The 21,488-nt window shown below is 49.1% G+C and overlaps 1 protein-coding gene across 1 annotated transcript in view; it reads right to left on the bottom strand.

Annotated features, from left to right (window-relative positions):
• The window catches only part of GABBR2 (gamma-aminobutyric acid type B receptor subunit 2), an 824,150-nt gene that overhangs the window by 8,301 nt on the left and 794,361 nt on the right, over nucleotides 1-21,488 (bottom strand). Inside the window, exon 17 of the mRNA XM_060254061.1 lies at nucleotides 9,239-9,368. Within this exon, the coding sequence (XP_060110044.1) occupies nucleotides 9,239-9,368 (130 nt within the window). The remainder of the gene's footprint in view (nucleotides 1-9,238; nucleotides 9,369-21,488) is intronic.

The raw sequence follows: 21,488 nt of genomic DNA, 5'->3' as shown, positions 1-21,488 counted from the left end.
GGTCCTGGAGGAAAAATTTAGGCTGCTAGGCGGTAAACTTAAGGCCAGGACCTCTAAGGTAGCCTTCTCAGAAGTGCTACCTGTTCCACGTGCAGGGCAGGAGAGACAGGCACAAATTAGAAGTCTCAATGTGTGGATGAGACGATGGTGTAAGGAGGAAGGGTTTAAGTTTGTTAGGCACTGGGATGCTTTCTGGAACAAGCGGGAGCTGTACAAAAGAGACGGTCTCCACTTGTCCCCAGATGGAACCAGGCTGCTGGCGCTTAAAATCAAAAAGGTGGCAGAGCAGTTTTTAAACTAAATCTTGGGGGAAAGCCGACAGGAGATGAAATGTCTCTGGTTCGGGAGGACTCGTCTCAAAGAGATGAAGGGTTAGCTGCTATTTTTCTACCGGGTAATGGACCAGAGTTGTCCACTGTGAAGGTGACAAACAGTACGGACTGTCTGCCAGAGTCTCGAGGCGGCAGGAGGAAGGTGGCGGGCCTAGCTTGCCTGGGAAATTATAGATGTTTGTATGCAAATACTAGAAGTGTTCGAAGTAAAATTGGTGAACTGGAATGTTTAGTGTTGGGAGAAAACATAGACATTGTTGAAATTTCAGAAACTTGGTGGAATGAGGAGAATCAGGGGGACACGGTGATTCCTGGAAAATAAGCTATATCGGAAGGATAGGGAGGGAAGGGTTGGAGGTGGGGTGGCTCTGTATGTCAGAGAGGATATACAGTCCAGTAAGACTGAGGTCAGATAATTAGATTCACTTTTAGAAATGCTTTGGGTTGAAATAGAGGGCTCAAAAGGAGGGATCGCTTGCTTTGCCAGGCTCTCTCAATCACACCAAATCAAAAGAGAGAGGACGATTAGAGGATGCTTGCTTTGCCAGGCTCTCTCAATCACACCAAATCAAAAGAGAGAGGACGATTATAATATGATGGAAGGCTTAAAGATAGCGGCTAAACGTAAAAACTGTGTCGTAATAGGTGATTTTAACTACCCGCAGATTGATTGGGTCAATATGTTTTCTGGTCAAGAGAAAGAGATTGAGTTTCTTGATGCTCTCAATGACTGTGCTATGGAGCAGATGGTCTCAGAACCTACCAGGGGTGGGGCGATCCTGGATTTGGTCCTAAGTAATGCCCAAGACTTGGTGAGAGATGTAAAAGTGATTGCGCCACTTGGGAGCAGTGACCATAATGTTATTGATTTCACCGTTTGTATAAATAGGGAGTTGTCCAAAAAGACCGCCACAACCACGTTTAACTTTAAAAGGGGTAAATACACTGAGATGAGGAGGCATGTGAGGAGGAAACTGAAAGGAAAGGTACATACGGTCAAAACCCTTGGGGAAGCTTGGACGCTATTTAAAACTATAATCCTAGATGCTCAGATAAAATACATACCACAAGTTAGGAAAGGCACAACCAGGCATAAGAAAAGGCCTGCATGGTTAACAAACAAAGTAATGGAAACTGTAAAAGGTAAGAAGGACTCCTTTAAGCGGTGGAAAACCAGTCCAAGTGAGATTAGTAAAAGGGAACACAGGCTGTGGCAAATCAAATGCAAGACTGTGATCAGGCAGGCAAAAAGGGACTATGAGGAGCATATTGCAAAAAACATAAAGACCAACAATAAAAATTTCTTCAAATATATTAGAAGTAGGAAACCAGCCAGGGAGGCAGTGGGGCCCTTGGATGACCATGGGGTAAAAGGATTACTGAAGGAGGATAGGGAAATGGCTGAGAAGCTAAATGAATTTTTTGCCTCCGTCTTCACTGTGGAAGATGAGAACTTTTTGCCCGCCCCAGAACCACTAATTTTGGAAGGGGTGTTGAAAGACCTGAGTCAGATTGAGGTGACAAAAGAGGAGGTCCTACAACTGATAGACAAATTAAAAACTAATAAGTCACCGGGTCCGGATGGCATACATCCGAGAGTTCTGAAAGAACTCAAAGTTGAACTTGTGGATCTTCTAACAAAAATCTGTAATCTTTCATTGAAATCTGCCTCCGTTCCTGAGGACTGGAAGTAGCAAATGTCACCACCATCTTTAAAAAGGGTTCCAGAGGAGATCCGGGAAATTACAGGCCAGTCAGTCTGACTTCAATACCGGGAAAGTTGGTAGAAACCATTATCAAGGACAGAATGAGTAGGCACATTGATGAACACGGGTTATTGAGGAAGACTCAGCATGAGTTCTGCAAGGGAAGATCTTGCCTCACTAACCTGTTACATTTCTTTGAGGGGGTGAACAAACATGTGGACAAAGGAGACCCGATAGATGTTGTTTACCTTGACTTTCAGAAAGCTTTTGATAAAGTTCCTCATCAAAGGCTCCTTAGAAAGCTTGAGAGTCATGGAGTAAAAGGACAGGTCCTCTTGTGGATCAAAAACTGGCTGAGTAATAGGAAGCAGAGAGTGAGTATAAATCGGCAGTCTTCGCAGTGGAGGACGGTAAGCAGTGGGGTGCTGCAGGGCTCGGTACTGGGTCCCATGCTCTTTAACTTGTTCATAAATGATTTAGAGTTGGGAGTGAGCAGTGAAGTGGACAAGTTTGCGGATGACACTAAATTGTTCCGGGTGGTGAGAACCAGAGAGGATTGTGAGGAACTCCAAAGGGATCTGTTGAGGCTGGGTGAGTGGGCATCAACGTAGCAGATGCGGTTCAATGTGGCCAAGTGCAAAGTAATGCACATTGGGGCCAAGAATCCCAGCTACAAATACAAGTTGATGGGGTGTGAACTGGCAGAGACTGATCAAGAGAGAGATCTTGGGGTCGTGGTAGATAACTCACTGAAAATGTCAAGACAGTGTGCGTTTGCAATAAAAAAGGCCAACGCCATGCTGGGAATTATTAGGAAGGGAATTGAAAACAAATCAGCCAGTATCATAATGCCCCTGTATAAATCGATGGTGCGGTCTCATTTGGAGTACTGTGTGCAGTTCTGGTCGCCGCACCTCAAAAAAGGATATTATAGCATTGGAGAAAGTCCAGAGAAGGGCCACTAGAATGATTAAAGGGCTGGAGCACTTTCCCTATGTAGAAAGGTTGAAACGCTTGGGACTCTTTAGCTTGGAGAAACGTCGCCTGCGGGGTGACATGATAGAGGTTTACAAGATAATGCATGGGATGGAGAAAGTAGAGAAAGAAGTACTTTTCTCCCTTTCTCACAATACAAGAACTCATGGGCATTCGATGAAATTGCTGAGCAGACAGGTTAAAACGGATAAAAGGAAGTACTTCACCCAAAGGGTGATTAACATGTGGAATTCACTGCCACAGGAGGTGGTGGCGGCCACAAGTATAGCCACCTTCAAGAGGGGTTTAGATAAAAATATGGAGCACAGGTCCATCAGTGGCTATTAGCCACAGTGTGTGTGTATATATAAAATTTTTTGCCACTGTGTGACACAGAGTGTTGGACTGGATGGGCCGTTGGCCTGATCCAACATGGCTTCTCTTATGTTCTTATGTACACCAAGGCAATTAGATTTGGGGTGACAAAATAGAAATTTGGCTCCCTGCTCCTCATACATATGATCCAGGCGTCCAGAGGATACAGTTGCAGAGGCCAGTTTGTCCCATGGTTGTAACAGCATATTTGTTAAGGGCAAGGCTATGGTTGTCGATGTGTCCTTCTGGATGATATCAGACACCAAATTGGAGACCTCTGGTTGGGGCTTGATGACAGAAAGGCCCAGTGTAGAAGCCATCCATTTGATGAGATCCCCATATGATTTTAGGTCCTCTGATGGAGAAATAGCTAAGTTTTCACTGGTTGGTGTTAGAGGAACAGGTCCCCAGGCGTGGGATTAGATAGTTCTGATCCTGATTTGGAATTGGAGGAGCTTTCTAGTTAAAAGTGATCCAACACCAAGGGTGAGGGTCTTGGTGGCAGAAGTTTTGGGGCCGGAGCAGATGGTGTCTCCTTGGCTTTACAAGTTTTTGGGGTGAGGTCTGGGATCCCGAGGCTGGTGGTACGACTGTGTGGAGTGTTGGTCTCAATCACGTCTTGGGAGTGTCAGGGGATAGGAACCATATAAGCAGTTCCATTGTCTTTGTCCCAATGCTGTCGGTCTGGGAGGCAATGGCCATCTGTGAGTGGGATCTGGTACCGGTGGGTGCGGTGGTTGATATGGATCCGGTCTCAGAGTCAGTGGTGGGTCCCAAGGGCGAGGTGCAGGTGTGCCCAATGGGTCCCATTTGGGTGTATTGGCCCCACTAACTGACACTGAATCAGAGGCGTCCAGGGTCTGTTGCTTGAGGTCAATGCTGTCAGTATCAACATAGGAAGTTCTTGCACTGGGGAATTCACCTGATGTGCCGGTGATTGCAAGATTTTTAACGGTACTGAGTCAGGTCTGGTAGAGTCGCTGAATGAGCAGTGGAGAAGGTGATTGAGTCATGAGGGGGGTTCCCAGTTAGTTTCTTTTTGTAGTGTAACAAAGCCTCATCACTCTTGGTGTCTTTCTTCCTCTTCTTAGTAGGTGAGGTCAAAGAAAATTGGGAAACAGAGGCTGACTTTTTTGACGTGGATGAGGCGATTTCGATGACTGTTGGAGTAGAAGTCAACTAAGTCTGCTCTGATGGCATAGTGTGGTGGGAAGATGCTACCGCTGACACCATAGAGTCACCGGCAGCAGCCTACATTCCCACCATTGGCTGGGGAGTTAAGTAAGTAAGGCTGTCTGAAGCCTTGCTGCCCTGTTCTTCTGAGTCTGCCAAATTTTTGGCAGTGAGAGTAGGTATGTGTCTACCCCTGAAATCTGTGGGTATTCCTTAAGACAGAGGGCACAAAGAGTATCTCTCAGAGGGAAGTAGTTTGCTCCGCAGTGGGAACAGCGTTTGAAGCCACCCCACATAGGCCAACGGGCCTGGGCAGAACGATGGTAAGGGACAATAACTTGGAGAGAGAAACTACTATTCTAACTATATAAGCAGTGAGCAACAAAGTATTAATAACAATAGCCATTTAAGGAGCTGTGAGGAAGAAAAGAGGAGAAAATAATCGACCACAGCCTCAGGAGAAAGTCTTATATATCACCATCGGAGTCAGCACAGGTGCCTCAATCTCTAAGGTGTGAAGCATGAAGATCTCCTGGAATTGCAACAGATCTCCCAACTACAGATATCAATTCCCCCATCAGGGTTGCCCCCTTCACATTGGGAAACTCTTAAGATCTGGGGGTGGAGCCTTGGGAAAGCGAGGTTTGGGGAGGGAAATGACCTCAGCAGTGTATAATGCCATGAAGCACAACATCCAAAGCAGCCACTTTCTCCAGATCTCTGTCATCTGGGCAGCATTTGTAATTTCAGGTGATCTCTACCTCCTACCTGGAGGTTGGCAACCCTACTACACATGGAGGAAGTGTCTGTTTTGGAGAGTGGAGTCTATGGCATTATACCTTCCTGAGGTCCCTCCCCCTCTCAAACCCCACCCTCCCCAGTGTCTACCCCTGAAATCTGTGGGAATTTCCTAACTTAGAGTGGCTAACCCCACCCCACTTTCCCACCCAGCAGCCAACCTACCTTTATCTGTTCCTCTAGCTTAAGCTCCTCCCCCCAGCAGCCTCTGCCTAAGAAAACTGTGCCCCAGTTGTGTGGTGACAGCTGCTGGGCCAGAATCATTTGCATGTTAGGGAGCCTTCAAGGACTTGTGGGGTGGCACTTTGCTTTTCCCTGTATCCTCCTCCCCAGGGATCATTTCATAGAAAAGAAGTGCCAGAGCTCATTAACACAACTCATTTGCATCTCCCACACACCCCTGACATCACCGGAAAGTGCACTAAATATATCAGCTCAGCATCTACCTTAAAATGCTTCTTGAATTATAACTGTCATAAAGAAACCTTAAGCCCATCATACTTTTAAAATTACTTTCTCCTCTGTGGCCACAGTGGCAGGATGAAGATTTCCCTCAGTCTGCTTTATAGGTCATGTTTTGGTTATTTTTCCATTTTTTGTTGGGAAAAATATTAGAAAGTTTGTCAAATCTCAGCAAAATTCTCACAGGGGGTTTGAACAGAAGCCCAGAAGCGAGTAGTTGGGAGGAGTGTAAGAAAGAAAGAGCACAATAAAATGTAGAGGTTCCCAAGCTCTGCTTCTCCCTCCACTACCCCCCCCCCCCGCGCAATCCCCATATCCCTGCCTTTTCCCCCTCAGAAATTCAGCCTGGAATACCGTCGTTGCCTAGCAACAGCTGAGAGAATCTCTTGGTTAAAGCTACAGGTGCTTCTTTCATTATTTCAAATCTTTTAAAGTGCCCAATGGTTTAACAACAACAACAAAAAACTAAGAGTTTTCTGCAAGCCTGGGCCACTTCCCAGGTTTGTTTAAAAATCTGTTTTGCCCATTCACAGCTCCAGTCACTGGATTCAAGTATCCAAAGATTTGGCCAACTTTGCTATTAGTATATAGACAAATGGGGACCAGCAAGAAACTTGGGGAGAGGGTGCATCCCTTCCCCCACCCTTTGCTTCCTTCCTCTTCTCGCTTCTCTAACACTCTTCCCCCTCTTTCTCTCATCCCCTTATCTGTCAAACTACACTCTCTTTTGCCTCCCATCCTTCTTCCTTAATCCACCCATCCCCTTATTTATCAACCTACCCCTTTTGTCACCCTTCTCCATCTATCTACCTTTAGCCTTCTCTGTTAACCCTATTCCCCCTTTCTCCCTGCCCCCTTCTTCATCAATCTACCCCTCCTCTTATATGTCAACCTACTCCAATCTCCTTTGCCCATCCCTTCCCTTCCCTCATTTAACTCCCTTTTGTTCCGCAGCCCTTCTCCATCAATGTACCTTTAGCTTTCTCTGTCAACCTGCCTCCTATTTCTGCCCTTTCTCACCCTCCCTTAACGTTCAGCCTATCCATTTGTCAGTCTGTCTTTCTTCCCTCTCCTTCCTCGACTGGCTGTGGCAGTTGCAGGATCACAAAGCTGCTCCATGCCTAGACTGGCTCTCCTGTCGCTGAGCCAGGTATGGCTCCAGGGCTCTGTTGCTCCCAGCTGTCCCCGCCAACATGGCTGCTGGGCACCAATGGGGCCAGCCCTGGAGAGGCTGCCCAGCATGTACGGTCATCAGCTAGGAAACATTTAACCACCCCCCAAAATGTATTTTTAAGGATGTCAGTTTTTAATTAATTAACTTTGATTTATATCCCACCCTTCCTGCAAAGCAAGCTCAGGGCAGATATTGGATTTATATCCCGCCCTCCACGCCAGAGTCTCAGAGCGGCTCACAATCTCCTTTCCCTCCCTCCCCCACAACAGACACCCTGTGAGGTGGGTGGGGCTGGAGAGGGCTCTCGCGGCAGCTGCCCTTTCAAGGACAACCTCTGCCAGAGCTCTGGCTGACCCAAGGCCATGCCAGCAGGTGCAAGTGGAGGAGTGGGGAATCAAACCCGGTTCTCCCAGATAAGAGTCCGCACACTTAACCACTACACCAAACTGGCTCTCCACACCAAACAGCTTACAGGGTTTAAAATGCAGCCAATAAAAATGTCAGGTTCATATTAAAACCAGAATAGAAGCTGCCTTTAAAACACGCACATAACTGAGAAGCCTTCTGAGTGGTGTCACAGGATGTTGAGCTCACTCGGCTGAGCTGAGAGCAGGGCAGGCCAACAGAGGGGGATCTGGATGTCCGTGGCCTCAACTGAAAGCCCGGTGGAACAGCTCCGTTTCACAAGACTCATGGAATTGCTGTGCCCTGATTTCAGGTGGGAGCTTGTTCCCAGGCTGGAGCCAGGGCTGAAAAAGGCCTGCTCTTAGTTCAGGCCCAGCTGGACATCCTTCTGGCCAGGGAGAACCAAGGTCGCTTGATTGCAAAGCTCTGTGGGGCACATACGGGAAGAGAGATGCAGGTCTCTGGCTGCACAGGGCTGTAAAAGTTAACACTAAAACTTTGAACTGGATGTGGTAGTCTATAGGCCAGGGGTGTCAACATGTGGCCCAGGGGCTGAATCAGGCCCCTGGAGGGCTCCTATCAGGCCAATGAGCAACTGGCTGTCATCTGCTTCCTTTCCCTCTCCCTTGCTTCCTTCTGCATCATATCTTGCTTTGTCAGGCTTGCTCAAGTACACAGGAGCTACAGAGCAAAGCCTCTATTTCCTCCATTGGTTGAGGCTCCTCACTTGGGGAGGAACAACTTGCTTTGCCAGGCTCTCTCAATCACAAAGCAGAGCTACTGAGCCAAGCCTCTCTTCCTTCTATTGGCTGAGGCTCCTCTCCCTCCTGGTCCCCTGGGGAAGGGAAAAAAAGAGCTTCCTTTGCCCAGTTCCCTGGATTGCATGGGAGAGATACAAAGAAATCACCTTTAAGACCAATGAGTGCTAATGTTTTAAGCATGTTTTATTTTAAGCTTTAAAAAAATCTTTGTGTTTGTCTGTGTCCTTTATATGTTTCTCAAGAATCCAGATTTCTTTCTTTTATATAAGAAAAGCAAGTTCCCAGCCTTTTTCTTGGAATGTGTGGGCAACATCCCTCTGTCCTTGGAGGACGACGCCAGCCCTCGTATGGCTGCAGGGCCAGCGCCAGGGTTTCTCCCTGCCAAGACTTGGCTTTGGCTGGACAGCAAGTGCCTGTGCCCCCTTCTGTTTGCCCCACACTGGGCCACCTGAAAGTGGAAGGTGACCGGCAGCAGGAATGTGGACTAGGTGACCCCCCTAGGCTGGCATTCCTGTCTGCCCGAACTCAAACACTGTCAAGCAGCAGGCAGCCCCACTACAGACTGAAAAGTCGCATCCAGGGGTGCCTGGGGGAGACCAGCGGCAGCAGCAGGTCTGGCTGCAGAGGAGGAGGTGCCGGCACTCCCCCCTGGCACGCGTGGCTGGGCAGGAGGGGAAGTGAAGCAGGAAGGGACAAAACTGCTGCCCTGCTCAGCCTCTCAGCCGATTTCTCTGCACAGGCACCCTGATGCTGGTGGAAAGGACTTGGTCCGATGGGGAGGTTGGGCTCAGATCGTTTGGCGAAGTCCTATTGCCCACCCCAGTGCGGCTGCACATCCTCCAAGCGCTTGAGGCGGAGGAGGGTGGCAGAGAGGCTGGCAGCGCTTACTTGCAAAGAGTCCGAGGTAGGCCTGCAGGAGCCACCCCTGCCACTAGGTGGTGCCCTAGGTTGCCAATGTGGTACTGCTGGCACTGTATGGCAACTGCTTAACTGCCAGGTGGGCCAAAGCAGGTTGCCCTACGGCAGCTCTTCCTGGCAGGACAGGACCCGCCCACAGGGCTCTTGACAACCACCTACCTTTGCTTTCTGTGAAGTTGCCTATACTTAGAATGTCGTTGAGCTCCTGATAGTGATTCTGTTTAATATATGTTGTCTTCTCAGGCGTGTCCTGAAGCTGCATAGTGACTTCTTCTAAAGATTTGTCCAACTGTTAAAAAAAGAAAGACAGATTGGAAGAGCATCTCCCCCCCACCCCCCCCAATCTCTGTATGCACCAGAGGCTAGAATCCCCCACCCCGTGACACACAGAACACACACCCAGGCATCTATACATTGGCTAAGCTCTTTTGTTCCCTACTTGGGCAGGACATGCCAGAGGTAGGCTATAACTTCTTGACAAGCCTTTGAAAATGGATTGAACTTCGATTATCTAAAAAAATCATGATACATACTTATAATGTCATTGTTTTAATGATTGAGTTTAGGAATACAAATTCTTATAATGAATTTTGGATTCCCCCTTTGAAATCTTTGGCAACAAGTATGTACCAAAATGCAATTTTGGATCCAAATTTGATAAAGAACAAGAGATAAAAATGTTTCATGCTCATGATCAGATGAGACTATTAAAAGATACCACAGAAAGAAGCATTCTTTAACTCTAATATTTATGGAACAAGGTAGCCCACATGTTTTTCTCTCCCAATCAGGGGCGGCCCTATGGCACGTGGCACCCAAGGCAAGGCCCTGCTGTGCCATCCCCCACCCCACTGCCCTCCTCTATGGCACCCTCACCCTTCTGCCCCCGAGGCCGTGTGTGGCTGCCATGTGACAGCCCAGCAAACTTCTGAGTGCCGCAGAGGCTGTGTGACATCCAGGGGCTGTCACTCCACCTCCCTTCTGGAAGTTCCCCTGGAAGAGCTTTACCCTCTGGAAATAAGAACCTTGTTATGTATTGAACATAAGCTGTTGTACCACATGGCGATCGCTGCTAAAGGCGACCTATGGGTCCCTGAATGCGGCTCTCCACACGCCCCACCCATCAAGATCTACGGCGGGGAGTTTGACTGGCCGGGATTGGTCTGGCCAGTCAAGGGGGCAGTTCTGGGTAATGTATATAAGCGGGACCCGGCCCGCGTGCCCTCTCTCTTGTAATGTGCTATTGAATAAACCATGTTGCCTTCAAACCTTCTCGGTTCTCAGTACATTACAGTGGCGACGAGGATGGGATCCTAGCCAGCCCGCTCCAGAGGGGTTTCGCAGATCCGGTGGGAGACGACAAAGGCAAATCGGTTGTAGGCCGACATGCCCGCAGCTGCAGCCACCATGGCTAACCAGAGCGGAACCATGGGCTGTCTCAAGGAATTCAACCCCGCTACTCTGGAGAGGTGGGAGACCTACACGGAGCGGGTCGCGTGCTACCTTTGAGCGAACCGAATAACGGAGGATAGCCTAAAGAGGGACGTCCTCCTGAGCGTCTGCGGAGAGGCCATGTTCGAGATCGCCAAGGGTCTCTCTGCCCCCGCGAGGATCACAGAGAAGACGTACGAGGATATCGTCAGACTCCTCACTGGGCACTTCTTGCCCCAACCCTCACTCATCGCTCGCCGGTTCCTTTTCCACAAGAGGGACCAAGAGGCGGGAGAGACGGCAGCGGACTACCTGGCTGCTCTCCACCAAATTGCGGGCAACTGTAGCGTCAATAAGCTAGAGGAGGCCCTAGGAGACTGTTTTGCCTGGGGCCTGAGGGACGAAAGATTGCAACAAAAGCTCTTCGCGAGGGAAGAGCTCACCCTCCAGAACGCCTTCAACGAGGCCGTTTCCTTCGAGCGGACCACGAGGACCTTCCCCAACACGAGGGCCGAAGCCATCCATCAGGAAGAGATGGCCCCCAGCCAACCAGACGAAGAGGAGACACACCAGCTACACCGCCAAACAGGGGTGGGCCCACAAGCAACCCAGCAGCCGCCACCAAGTGCGCCAGCTGCGGAGACCAACACGAGCAACGGGACTGCCCCTACCGCAACGTGATTTGTAGGAGCTGCGGCAAGATGGGCTACATCGCGAGGGCGTGCCGGGCCAAGGCTACCCGCCGCCGCCAGTCCACCCACCAGGAGTTGACGGGACTACTCGACTGCCTCGACCAGCGTACAGGTAATGAACTTGCCTGACGATACCCCGCAGAAGGTCAAGTTCTCGGTCAGGATCGATGGTAAACCCTGCCTGATGGAACTGGACTCGGGTTCCTCCATCTCCATAATATCAGAGGAATCCTTGAGGAAACTGTGCCCACGTGGCCGGCCCAGACTGCGACCGGCATGCTTTGTGCTACAGGACTTCCAAAAAACCCCCGTGCAGATCCTGGGATGGGCAACGGTGGGGGGGGGGGAGTATAACGGGTTTAGGGATAAACTCGACATATTAGTGGTTAAACGGCAGCTCACCACCCTGTTGGGCCTGGCCTGGTTCAGGCTGCTGGGAACAAAGATCGTGAGGGTACAGCGGCTGGGGATGTGGGGATTCGAAAACGTGTGCAGGGAGTTCCCTGAGGTGTTCGATGGGGCCCTGGGGTGCTACAAGGGGCCTCCCATATCCTTACCCCTCGATCCCCATGTGCGGCCAGTACGGCTGAAGGCCAGGTGGGTTCCGTTCGCTCTGAAGCCTAAAACTGAAGCAGAGCTAGACCGCCTCACAGCCTAGGGAGTGCTAGAACCCGTGGCCTATGGCTCATGGGAAACCCCAATAGTTACCCCGGTGAAGCTGAACGGGGAGGTGTGCATATGCACCGATTATAAGTGCACCATTAACAAGGCACTACAAGATAACCCCTACCCCGTTCCAGTAATCAGCCACGTTCTGGCGGCATTAGCGGGGTCTAAAATCTTCGGGAAGTTGGACTTGGCCCAGGTGTACCAGCAGCTGTCTTTGGACGCCACGACGGCAGAAGCACAGACCATAGTCACCCACAGGGGGGCGTTTAAGGTGCGATGGCTGCAGTTTGGGGTGAGCGTGGCCCCGGGAGTGTTTCAGAGCCTGATGGACTCTCTCCTCAAAGGGATCACCGGGGTGCAACCATTTTTCGACGACGTATTGATTGCCGCACCGGACGCGGAGGAGTTTAGCAACCGCCTGCGAGAAGTACTCCCCCGTTTCCAAGAAGCTGGTCTGAAGGTTAAGCCAGAAAAGTGTTCCCTCGAGGTACTGAGGGTAGAGTTCTTGGGGTTTGTGGTAGACGCAGCGGGGATCCACCCGACACCGGACAAAACCAAGGCCATAGTGGAAGCCCGCACCCCCAAGAGCAAGGCGGAGCTACAAAGTTTCTTGGGGTTATTAAACTTTTACCATTCGTTCCTGCCCCACAAAGCCGCCATAGCTGAATCCCTCCACAGACTCCTAGACAAAAAGGCCGCATGGGCCTGGGGAAAGAAGCAGGACGCCGCTTTCCAGGCAGTCAAAGGGCTGCTCGTATCCAACAATGTGCTCCACCATGTCAATGAGAGCCTTCCGGTGATCTTAGCTTGCGACGCGTCACCGTATGGGGTGGGCGCCGTCCTGGGTCACCAACTCCCGGACTGGAGGGAGGTCCCGGTAGCCTACTACTCGAGGACCCTGACGCCAGCGGAGCGAAACTATGCCCAGATAGATAAAGAGGCCTTAGCGATTGTGGCAGGGGTGCAAAAGTTTAACGACTACCTGTACAGGAGACGTTTTACCATAGCCACGGACCACAAACTGCTCCTGGGTCTCCTCGCCCCGGACCACCAAACGCCACAGATTCTATCGCAGCGTGTTTTGTGGTGGAATCAGTTCCTCAATTCCTACACCTATGCCCTGGTCCACCGGCCAGGCAAGGCGATGGGACACGCAGATGCTCTCAGTCGCCTGCCGCTGCCCACTTTAGACCCCGACCCTGCCCCAGCCCACCATGTGCTCATCGAAACGCTACTGGAGAGACCCTTACACGCAGCAAAGGTAGCGAAAGCCATGGGGCGCGACAAAATACTCGTGTGGGTTCTCAACTGGGTGGTGAGGGGATGGCCAGAGGGAAAACAGGGCGAAGAGTTCAGGGCATACACAACACGCAGGAAAGAACTATCCTCCCACAAGGGATGACTTTTATGGTGGAGCAGGGTGGTGGTCCCCCCCCCCCCCGCTGCGGAGACAAGTGCTGGAGGCCCTTCATGAAACACATCCAGGGATTGTACGGATGAAGGCCTTAGCACGCAGCTATGTTTGGTGGCTGGGGATAGACGAAGAAATAGAGGGATGGGTCCGGAGGTGCAAAGCTTGCCAGGAGTCCCGACCCGAACCGCCCAGCGCCCCAGCTCAACGCTGGGAAGCACACAGGGAGCCGTGGTTGAGGTTACACATCGATTTCGCAGGCCTCTTTCAGGGCCAAATATTCTTCATCCTGGTGGACGCGTACACTAAGTGGTTAGAGGTTATCCCGGTAGCATCTAGCTCAACGGCGGTGGCGATCCGGGCGCTGCACAGGGCCCTGAGCATGCACGGGATTCCGGACACCATCGTCTCGGATAACGGGACGGCCTTCACCTCCCGGGAATTCTGGGAGTTCTTGCAGAGATACCTAATTCATCACATAAGGTCCGCCCCATTCTATCCGGCCACCAACGGCCAAGCAGAGCGGATGGTGTGCACCACCAAAGAAGCCCTGGGCGGTATAGTGCAGGCGGATTGCGACCACCGCCTAGCCGCCTTCCTATTCGACAACAGGATAACCCCCAACCCAGTCACGGGGGTCAGCCCAGCCGAGCTGCTAATGGGACAGAAGCTAATCACAAGATTAGATCGGCTGCACCCCGACCGGGCCATGGACATCCGCAGTTCCCCAGAGGTCAGAGAAGCGGCCAGGGGATTTTTCCCGGGGGATCCAGTGTACGCAAGGAACTACGCTAACGGCCCTGAGTGGGTGGCGGGCCGGGTGCTACGAGTAATTGGGTCCCGCCACTACGACGTATCAACAGAGGAAGGCCAGGTTTTGCAGAGGCATATAGACCAAATGCGCCGCCGCACCTTGCCGGAAGAGCCGGCTGCAATACAGAGCGAGGAGGAACCCATGGCCACGCCCCCGCAGAGAGCCCATCCGGCCCTGCCGACCGCTCCGGCCGATCGGGTGGATGAGCCATGCCAAAGCGGGGACGACTCCCCCAGAGTAGCGACACCAGACGAGCAGCAAGGCTCCGGCAACCTTAGGCAGGGGGTTCTCCCACGTGGGGAAGCTGCCGCCCCGTCCACCACAGCAGACGCGGGCCCGGCGGCACCGGAAACTGCTCAGACTCCACTAGCGACCCCGAGGAGGTCTACCCGGGAGCGCATGGCCCCCGCTTACTTGCGGGATTATGTGTCCTGAGCTAAGGGGGGGAGGAGTGTTATGTATTGAACATAAGCTGTTGTACCGCATGGCGATCGCTGCTAAAGGCAACCTACGGGTCCCCGGATGCGGCTCGCCAGACGCCCCGCCCATCAAGATCTATGACGGGAAGTCTGACTGGCTGGGATTGGTCTGGCCAGTCAAGGGGGCAGTTCCGTGTAATGTATATAAGTGGGACCCAGCCCGCGTGCCCTCTCTCTTATAATGTGCTACTGAATAAACCATGTTGCCTTCAAACCATCTCGGTTCTCAGTACATTACAAACCTCCTACTGGTCCCTGACCCCAGAGAGATCTGGCTGTCCTCAAATAGCACCAGGGCTTTTTTGGCCTTGGCCCTTGCCTGGTGGAACTGTTGCTGGAGAACATCTGTGCCCTGCAGGAGCTACTACTTTTCTGCAGGGCATGTAAGGCAGACATGTTCTGCCACACATTTGATTGAGGACAGCAATGGAATAGTGTAGAAATCTGGCACTCTCATACACCCCCTATCTCTTGCAACCCCTCCCTCCCAGGTGGCCTCAAGAGGTTGAGATTTTTTTCACCATCTTGAAATGTATATGTGTATATGTGTGTATATGTGTGTGTGTGTGTGTGTGTGTGTGTGTGTGTGTGTGTATATATATATATTACTGTGGATATGTATTAGTATTTTAAAATGATTTTAATTTAATATATTTATTGTCTTTGTTGTAAGCCACCCTGAGCCCTGCTTGCAAGAAAGAGTGGCAAAAAATCCCATATAATAAACAAACAAACAAACAAGAATGTGTGACTTAGGAGTTATTTTATTTTTCATTCCTTCCTGACACCAAGAAACATTTTTGTTTTCACTGAATTCTCTGTCAAGAATCAAGGCTAGAAGTGTCTGGTGGTTCCGGGAAACACTGAAGAATGGATATAAATGTTGTGAGTCAAGACTGTATTTAAGGTCTGCACAGATGGAGAAAGAAAGAGTCACTATTGGAGAGAAAAGGGACAAAGGAGGCCACTGTATTTTTAATTTATTGTACACATGTTCATGTACCTCTAAAATATTTTGAAGCAGAATTAAAAACTAATAAGTCACCAGGTCCAGATGGCATACATCCGAGAGAGCTGAAAGAACTCAAAGTTGAACTTGTGGATCTCCTGACAAAAATATGTCATCTTTCATTGGAATCTGCCTCCATTCCTGAGGACTGGAAGGTAGCAAATGTCACCCCCATCTTTAAAAAGGGTTCCAGAGGAGATCCGGGAAACTACAGGCCAGCCAGTCTGACTTCAATACCGGGAAAGTTGGTAGAAACCATTATCAAGGACAGAATGAGTAGGCACATTGATGAACACGGGTTATTGAGGAAGACTCAGCATGGGTTCTGTAAGGGAAGATCTTACCTCACTAACCTGTTACATTTCTTTGAGGGGGTGAACAAACATGTGGACAAAGGAGACCTGATAGATATTGTTTACCTTGACTTCCAGAAAGCTTTTGATAAAGTTCCTCATCAAAGGCTTCTTAGTGCAGTTGTGGAAGCAAGAAAAAATACCAGAGAAATGGGATTGGATCATGAAAGTTTTATCGTGGAGTGAGTTGGACAAACTAACAAGAACTTTAAGAGACTATGATTTGGAAGTGTTTAAAAGGGAGTGGAAGAAATTTAGAGAGTGAGTATAAATGGGCAGTCTTCGCAGTGGAGCAGTGGAGTGCCGCAGGGCTCGGAACTGGGTCCCATGCTCTTTAACTTGTTCATAAATGATTTGGAGTTGAGAGTAAGCAGTGAAGTGGCCAAGTTTGCGGATGACACTAAATTGTTCAGGGTGGTAAGAACCAGAGAGGATTGTGAGGAACTCCAAAGGGATCTGTTGAAGCTGGGTGAGTGGGCGTCAACGTGGCAGAAGAGGTTCAATGTGGCCAAGTGCAAAGTAATGCACATTGGGGCCAAGAATCCCAGCTACAAATACAAGTTGATGGGTGTGAACTGGCAGACTGACTAAGAGAGAGATCTTGGGGTCGTGGTAGATAACTCACTGAAAATGTCAAGGCAGTGTGCGATTGCAATAAAAAAGGCCAACGCCATGCTGGGTATTATTAGGAAGGGAATTGGAAACAAATCAGCCAGTATCATAATGCCCCTGTATAAATCGATGGTGCGGTCTCATTTGGAATACTGTGTGCAATTCTGGTCGCCGTACCTCAAAAAGGATATTATAGCATTGGAAAAAGTGCAGAAAAGGGCAACTAGAATGATTGCAGGTTTGGAACACTTTCCCTGTGAAGAAAGATTCAAACGCTTGGGGCTCTTTAGCTTGGAGAAACGTCGACTGCGGGGTGACATGATAGAGGTTTACAAGATTATGCATGGGATGGAGAAGGTAGAGAAAGAAGTACTTTTCTCCCTTTCTCACAATACAAGAACTCGTGGGCATTCGATGAAATTGCTGAGCAATCGGGTTAGAACGGATAGAAGGGATACTTCTTCACCCAAAGGGTGATTAACATGCGGAATTCACTGCCACAGGAGGTGGCAGCGGCTACAAGCATAGCCAGCTTCAAGAGGAGGTTAGATAAAAATATGGAGCAGAGGTCCATCAGTGGCTATTAGCCACAGTGTGTATGTATGTATGTATGTGTGTGTGTGTGTGTGTGTGTGTATATATATATATATATATATATATATATATATATATATATATATATATATATATATATATATATATATATATATATATATATATATATATATATATATATATATTTTGGCCACTGTGTGACTCCGTGTGTTGGACTGGATGGGCCATTGGCCTGATCCAACATGGCTTCTCTTATGTTCATTCAAGAACCTTGGTGACATCCTATTTGAGTTTGATGGCCACCTAATCAGTGGAGGATGCTAGGACCATGGAACTGTCTGCTTGGATTAAATGTCTAAGATAGCCTTCCCTTCAGAAATGAAGATAAAAGGTGACCTCGCATTTGGGGGTCTGTCCTGTAATTTTGGAGTCGGTTCTGAGTCTGAACTAGGGATTGAGGTTTCTGCTTCTCCTTCCCTTTTCTCTTTGCCTTTTTAGCAGGTGGTTCAGCCACTGCTCAACATGTGTGAGGCGAGTGAAAGGCCAAACTGATCCTTTGAGATCTCTAACTGAGGGCAGAGTCAATCACGTCAAATCCAGCAATGCAGCCATAGGCAGCTGGAGCAGGGATGGGGTGGGGATCAGAGGTTCTCAGTGCCTTCGCCAAAGCACCGGCTTCAACTCTGAAGTCATGTTGATGTGAGCTTTAGGGGTGAACTTCCGGCATGACTTGCAAGAGACATTTTGTCCCTCCCCTCAGCAGAAGAGGCACAAACTGTGCTTGTCTGTCTGAGTCTTCTGAGCACCGCAGCAAGTGCATTTTTAAAATAAAGCCTTCTCAGGCATTCAGGAGCGCTGAAGATATCCGAAGTGTAGCAGACATTCCTCACCAGCCCAGAATCCAGGAGACCCACAACTGACTCACCTCTTTCTTTGACAATGCAAGAGGAATGGCGGATGGGAGCACATGGCTTGGCCCTAGGGCAGCGAGTACAGGGTCTCAAGTCAAGAGCATGATGTAGCAGGCCATAGCTACAAGGGGGCCCGTGGGGCACAACCACCCCCCCACTTCTGGCCGAGGCCTGCTGACTGGATGCCCCAACTAGCCCCCGAGGCCTCTGCCATGGTTCTGGGGCTGCGGCTGGCCCAGCGAGTGATTTGGTGGACAGGGGCAGAAGCAGTCTCAACCTCCCGCTGGAGTTAAAGGGCCCACCAATCAGCTGTTTTGTGGGCCCTTTAACTAGCATAGGGGCTGGGGCTGCTTCTGCCTCCAGCTCCGCGCGCTATTTTAATGGTGGGGAAGGAAGGGAGGGGAAATCAGCAGGGAAAGGAAAGAGAAGCTCTTCCTTGCCTGCCGCTGGCCACCACCCTTCCTTCCTTGCAGGCCCCACATGCAAAGCTCTTCCAAGTGCTACCTCTTCCTCTCCTGCCTCCAAGTCCCGGCTGCTGCCTGCCTGTGCAAAGACATTCCCACACAGGAGCCTCGGGGCACTGGTGCTGCCTTCTCCCTCACCTACGAGCGCCTTTCAGCCTGGCAACAAGGCTGGAGCCACCCAGCCACGCCTGCTTTCCCCAGTGGTCAGCAGGCAGCAGCGCACCTTGTTTTCTCAGCTGTACCAGCATCCCCCGATCGTGTTCAGGCTAGAGATTTGTCTTTGGTGCAGGAGGGGGCGGAGTGGGAGCGTGCGGCAGTAGCAAAACCCAGTCTTCAGTGTGGAGAAAGCTCTGTTTGCCTCGCCTTCTGGAGGAGCCTGGAGGAGTGTCTTGCGGGAGGCTGACAGGAGTGCCCCCCCCCCGCCCTGGAAGAGGCAGAGCTCCTCTGGCTGTGCTGTTCAAAGCGAGCGCTCCCCTTTGTCTCAACAGCACCGCCCCTCCCTTTGGGCTCCCCCCCCCTGTGGGAAGCAGCAATGGTGCTGCGGATGCTCCTCTGAAGACTCACCCTCCTCCTCTTGCTGCTGGGTGCAGCTGGCACTGCCAGGCAGGACTTGCAGGGTAAGCTGTCCCTGCTGGCACCCCCATGCCCTTTCCCCTGTCAAGCATGGTTGAATATTATTGTCAATTGATTATTTTAGGGTCCTGCCTAAATCTGATCTGTGAAATGTCATGGAGGACCCAAGTCTATTTGTTTGTTATTCTTTCCCCTTTCATTGTCCCGCTTTATGGTTGTTAATTAAGAGTAGTGTGAAGGGAACAAAGTATTTTATCAATGTATCAGTTTCATTACTCTCAAGAAATGGCTTCGGCTAAAGTATCGCTCTATCAATAAACGTAGTCTTTGTATCAACTTCAACTAGTCATTGAACCCACATGCTTGACATTTTGAGAGTAATCTTTTTAGAAGTTTAACTGTCCTGGCAACTTTATAACCAAATGGCTGAAAAGATTCCAGTAAGCGGTGAATTTCCAGAACCTGAAGAAGGGGTGAGAGCACCAACACCGCTGTGGCACGTGCTGGATGCCTGGAGAGGACTGAGTTCGCCTCTCCACATCCAACAGCTCCTGGTCACCCCCTGACAGTGGCAACCGCACACCTCTACCACCATGATGGACGAGGCTCCGGCACGCAGAGAGGCCATACTAACCAGGCACATGCGCTGGGTGAAGATGGCCAATGAAGGAGGTGACAACCCGGGACCGGGAAAGGAGGAGATCGACATGATCACAGTCGTACCCCTGCCGGACTCCGACCCTACTGAAGGAGGAGGAGGGGGGGATCTGGACATGCTGGCTCCGAAAGAGGAGGAAGATGAGACGGCCCGCGAGTTCCGAGCGATGATGAGAAAGGAGGTAGAAGACGTCGCTAAGGGGCTACGGGATGAGATGCAGGCGATGACCACCAAGATGGCTGGGGAATTCGCCAAGCAGATAAATCGAGCAAATTTTTGTGTGTTGCTGAAAAAAAAAGTATAGTCCCGAACTTCAGGGTTAAATTTCCTCCATATATCTTCCAAATTTTCTTGTTTGACCAATTCAAAAAAAGACTGGCAATTTTCCTTCTTTGCTGTTATTTTTTTTCCATCCAGACCTGTCCAATGAGTTCTTAACTGTTCCATTAAAAATCTCCCATTAACAAAACTTGGTCATAAGTCAGTTCATCAAGCTGTTGTATAATGACTTTTAAAACAGCATCCTTTGCACCATTAGGCACATACAATCCCAATAACAACTTTTTTTTCCATTTAATATTGTCTCTACTGCTACAAATCTTCCATCTTTATCTTTAAACACTAATTTTGGCTCCAATTCTTGTTTAATATAAAAAACCACTCCCCTTTTCCTCTGTTCAGCCAATGAAAAAAATTCCACTCCCAATTGTTTGTTCCATAAAAATTTATAATCCTTTTGTTTAATATGCACTTCTTAAAAACAAATTATATTATAATTTTGTTTCTTAATCAAATGAAATGTTGCCCTTCTTTTTTTGTGGTGAATTTAGTCCATTAACATTCCAAGACAGTAATTTGTAATCCATCATGGTGCAAATTCTTTATTTTCTTCAAAAAATCTACGCCTATCCTGTGCATTTGTAATTGTCATTCTTTTCCCCTGGAGTTCAAAACTCAAACCTTCAGGTATTATCAATCTAAACCTCATTCCATTGTCTTTCAATTTTTCTGTCAACTTTTTATATGTTCTTCTATCATTTATCACTTGCCTTGGCAGCTCCTTCATGATTCTCACTCTACTGCCTCCCACTATCAATGTCTTTTCAAAATTTTTATTCATGATTCTTCCCACCATTTCCTTTGTAATAAATCTTATGACAACATCTTGGTAAGTTATTTTTCTTGGCATAAATTGAGTTCACTCTATACATATAATCATACATGTTTTTCCCCTTTTAAAAATGTCTAAGGCCCACACAAATAATATGACCAATAGTATTTATCTTCTTACCCTCTTCTCAGTTAACTCCAACAATTTTTAATGTCCCGAATTCTTTAAAAACATTGTTTAGTTTGACCTCCCAGCAATGGCCGCCGATGTTTCTCAATGGTCATAAATTCCTAGAGTAGGTTTTTCTTCTGCTACTTTCTGCTTTTGTTGCCACGAAGTCTCATTCATACTGGTAAGGAGATCTCGCGATACTTGACGTACTTCCTGTCTTGCTTGAATGAGCTGCAGGTCTGTGACGATGTGATGATGGTGCTCTTTTTTCAAAACCGCAAGAAGACTAAACAATAAATTCCTTTCCACTTTTTAGCTCTTCTTAACACTGTCCTTTATATTTATCAAGTCCAAATTTCATCTCTTCCCTCTTCTTCCAGACTTTCTAGATTTTCCTTTCCCACCTTTATTCCATTAAGCTGTAAATAGTTCCAGAATGAAAGATAGTAATCTGTACCTTCTCTTCCAATTATCCAAGTTCCCACCGGTCTTGCAA

The sequence above is a fragment of the Heteronotia binoei genome, chromosome 14, assembly GCF_032191835.1.
Source record: "Heteronotia binoei isolate CCM8104 ecotype False Entrance Well chromosome 14, APGP_CSIRO_Hbin_v1, whole genome shotgun sequence".
Lineage (NCBI taxonomy): Eukaryota > Metazoa > Chordata > Lepidosauria > Squamata > Gekkonidae > Heteronotia > Heteronotia binoei.
This window is presented reverse-complemented; position numbering and strand designations above follow the sequence as displayed.